Source organism: Mya arenaria, chromosome 7 (genome assembly GCF_026914265.1).
Source record: "Mya arenaria isolate MELC-2E11 chromosome 7, ASM2691426v1".
Taxonomy (NCBI): domain Eukaryota; kingdom Metazoa; phylum Mollusca; class Bivalvia; order Myida; family Myidae; genus Mya; species Mya arenaria.
In genome coordinates, this window is record NC_069128.1 from 30,776,722 (window position 1) to 30,778,608 (window position 1,887).

At 38.5% G+C, this 1,887-nt stretch overlaps 1 protein-coding gene across 1 annotated transcript; it reads right to left on the reverse strand.

Annotated features, from left to right (window-relative positions):
• Positions 1-300: 300 nt before the first annotated feature.
• Positions 301-1,371, reverse strand: LOC128241066 (heat shock 70 kDa protein 12A-like). Its single transcript, XM_052958050.1, has one exon. The coding sequence runs from the start codon at positions 1,369-1,371 to the stop codon at positions 301-303; it is 1,071 nt and encodes a 356-aa protein (XP_052814010.1).
• Between the last annotated feature and the right edge of the window lie 516 nt (positions 1,372-1,887).

Genomic DNA, 1,887 nt, shown 5'->3' on the forward strand with positions numbered 1-1,887 from the left:
GTGCAACACAAATTCTCTGGTGTGGTTGGTTTTGATGTTAAATTGTTATGTTCGGCTTAAACTATATATTTTTTTAAAGAAAATCGAGCGTTGCCTGTAATTCTTCACCTGAGTGTTTGTTGTACACTTTAACTGTAAACTCAGTTTCTCCCACAATTAGGTGATTATCAAACTCCAGAAAATCGGGCCAGCCACCAGGTGGAGGATTCAAGAGCACTTTTCCAACTAGCTCACATTCCTCCTCGTCCGTGCAATACTTTGGGTCTTCTTTGGTGGAGCGATATAAAGCAGTGGAAAATTTTATTTTCTTTGATTCAGCTTGTTCCAGTTTGTTTGACGAAGAGCATTTGAAAATTTGGTTGTAGGTTCAGGATGAACACCTTCAATGAATGGTATTGTTACACTAAATCCATAGGTAAACCTAGACCTTCTCTGTACAATGCTTTTCTCTTCCAGTCCCATCATAACGCTGCCCTTGATCACAGCCAACTTTGCATCTTCTACTAACACAAGGTCGAGGGTCGGAAATGCTTCTCTGACTTTGTTTCTCAAATATTGAGACTCCGCATATCCGCCAACCAAAAGAATTGTTTTCAATTCATCATCTGCACATTCCTCGATGATCGTCTGTACCTTTGTTATAATACTGTGTACAGAACCATTGTAAAATGCTTCTATCACGGATGTTTCGAATGTCATACGACCGCTATCATCATCATACTTCACTTTTGTACTGAAATCTGACTCCTGGATTGCATTTTGTATTTTTTTCCCAGATTTTGTCTCGAAACGTTTCATCAAAATAGGATCAAGCCTAATTTTGACGTTTCTCTCGGTGCCTTTAAACGTTTTCTTTCTTTCTTCAAAATCCATCATCTGTGTGATGAATCGTTCGTAACACGTCTTCTGTAAATCATCAACAACTTCTCTGCCGAATAAGGATGCCAAGAAACATTCGAACTGCGCATTGACTTTTGTTCCTCCCGCGTCCTCACCGGTAGCTCTATATAATTCTTTCAAATTCCCATTTTCAGTAATTTCATGCACGCAAATATCTATCGTTCCTCCGCCTAAGTCTGCAACGACGTACTTCTGTCCTTCTGCAAATTGTTGTCTTGTACCGGAGTCTGTGAGGATAATATTTTGTTGACGGCAAAACAAAGATGCAGCCTCTGGCTCTAGGACCAATCTTAATCGATCGTGTTGTATTCCGGCTCCTTCGGCGGCTTCTCGCATGAACTGACGTGCGGAGTCACTCCATATCGCGGGAATTGTAATCATCCATTCAATCGCTTTGCTGACATTCTGCAGATTTTCTATTTTATGATGCTGTTTAATTCTTTCCATGACAATATCTTTTAATCCTGACATTGCTAACTGAAATACTAATTTTGCAGACAGCTTCTTTCCTTTTTCGTCTTGTACTTTGATATTTCTTGATAATTTTCGTTTTTTGTATAATTTCATTTTAAAATTCCTGAAAAAGTAAAAACCATCTCGGTCTTCATCATCCATATCGATGTATTCATCTAAAGCCTGACTGCCAAAGGAATGGAAACTCTTGTCTTCGTTTAACAGAACACATGTCGGAACCTTTTCTTCCCTCGGATTGGTATAGATTGCCAGTTCATTTCCAGAATCAAGATTTTCCCTAGGAAATGCAAGTCCGTATCCAGAATATGTTGTTCCGAAATCCAAAGAAACAATAATATTTGGAATAGTTTTACACTTATTTTCAGACGCCATTTTGGTCGCCTTTTCCCCTATGAAAAAAACACAAAGTGATTCAGTCGTGCCCAAATTGATAATGCGAATATCTTAAAGGCTCTACATTGCGTTTTCTAGGATTTGCTTAAGAAACAGCCTATCATGGTTTAAATATTTAAG

What these genes read in the sequence shown, in the direction of transcription:
- LOC128241066 (XM_052958050.1), bottom strand. Translation starts at nt 1,371, where the DNA reads ATGTCAGGATTAAAAGATATTGTCATGGAAAGAATTAAACAGCATCAT.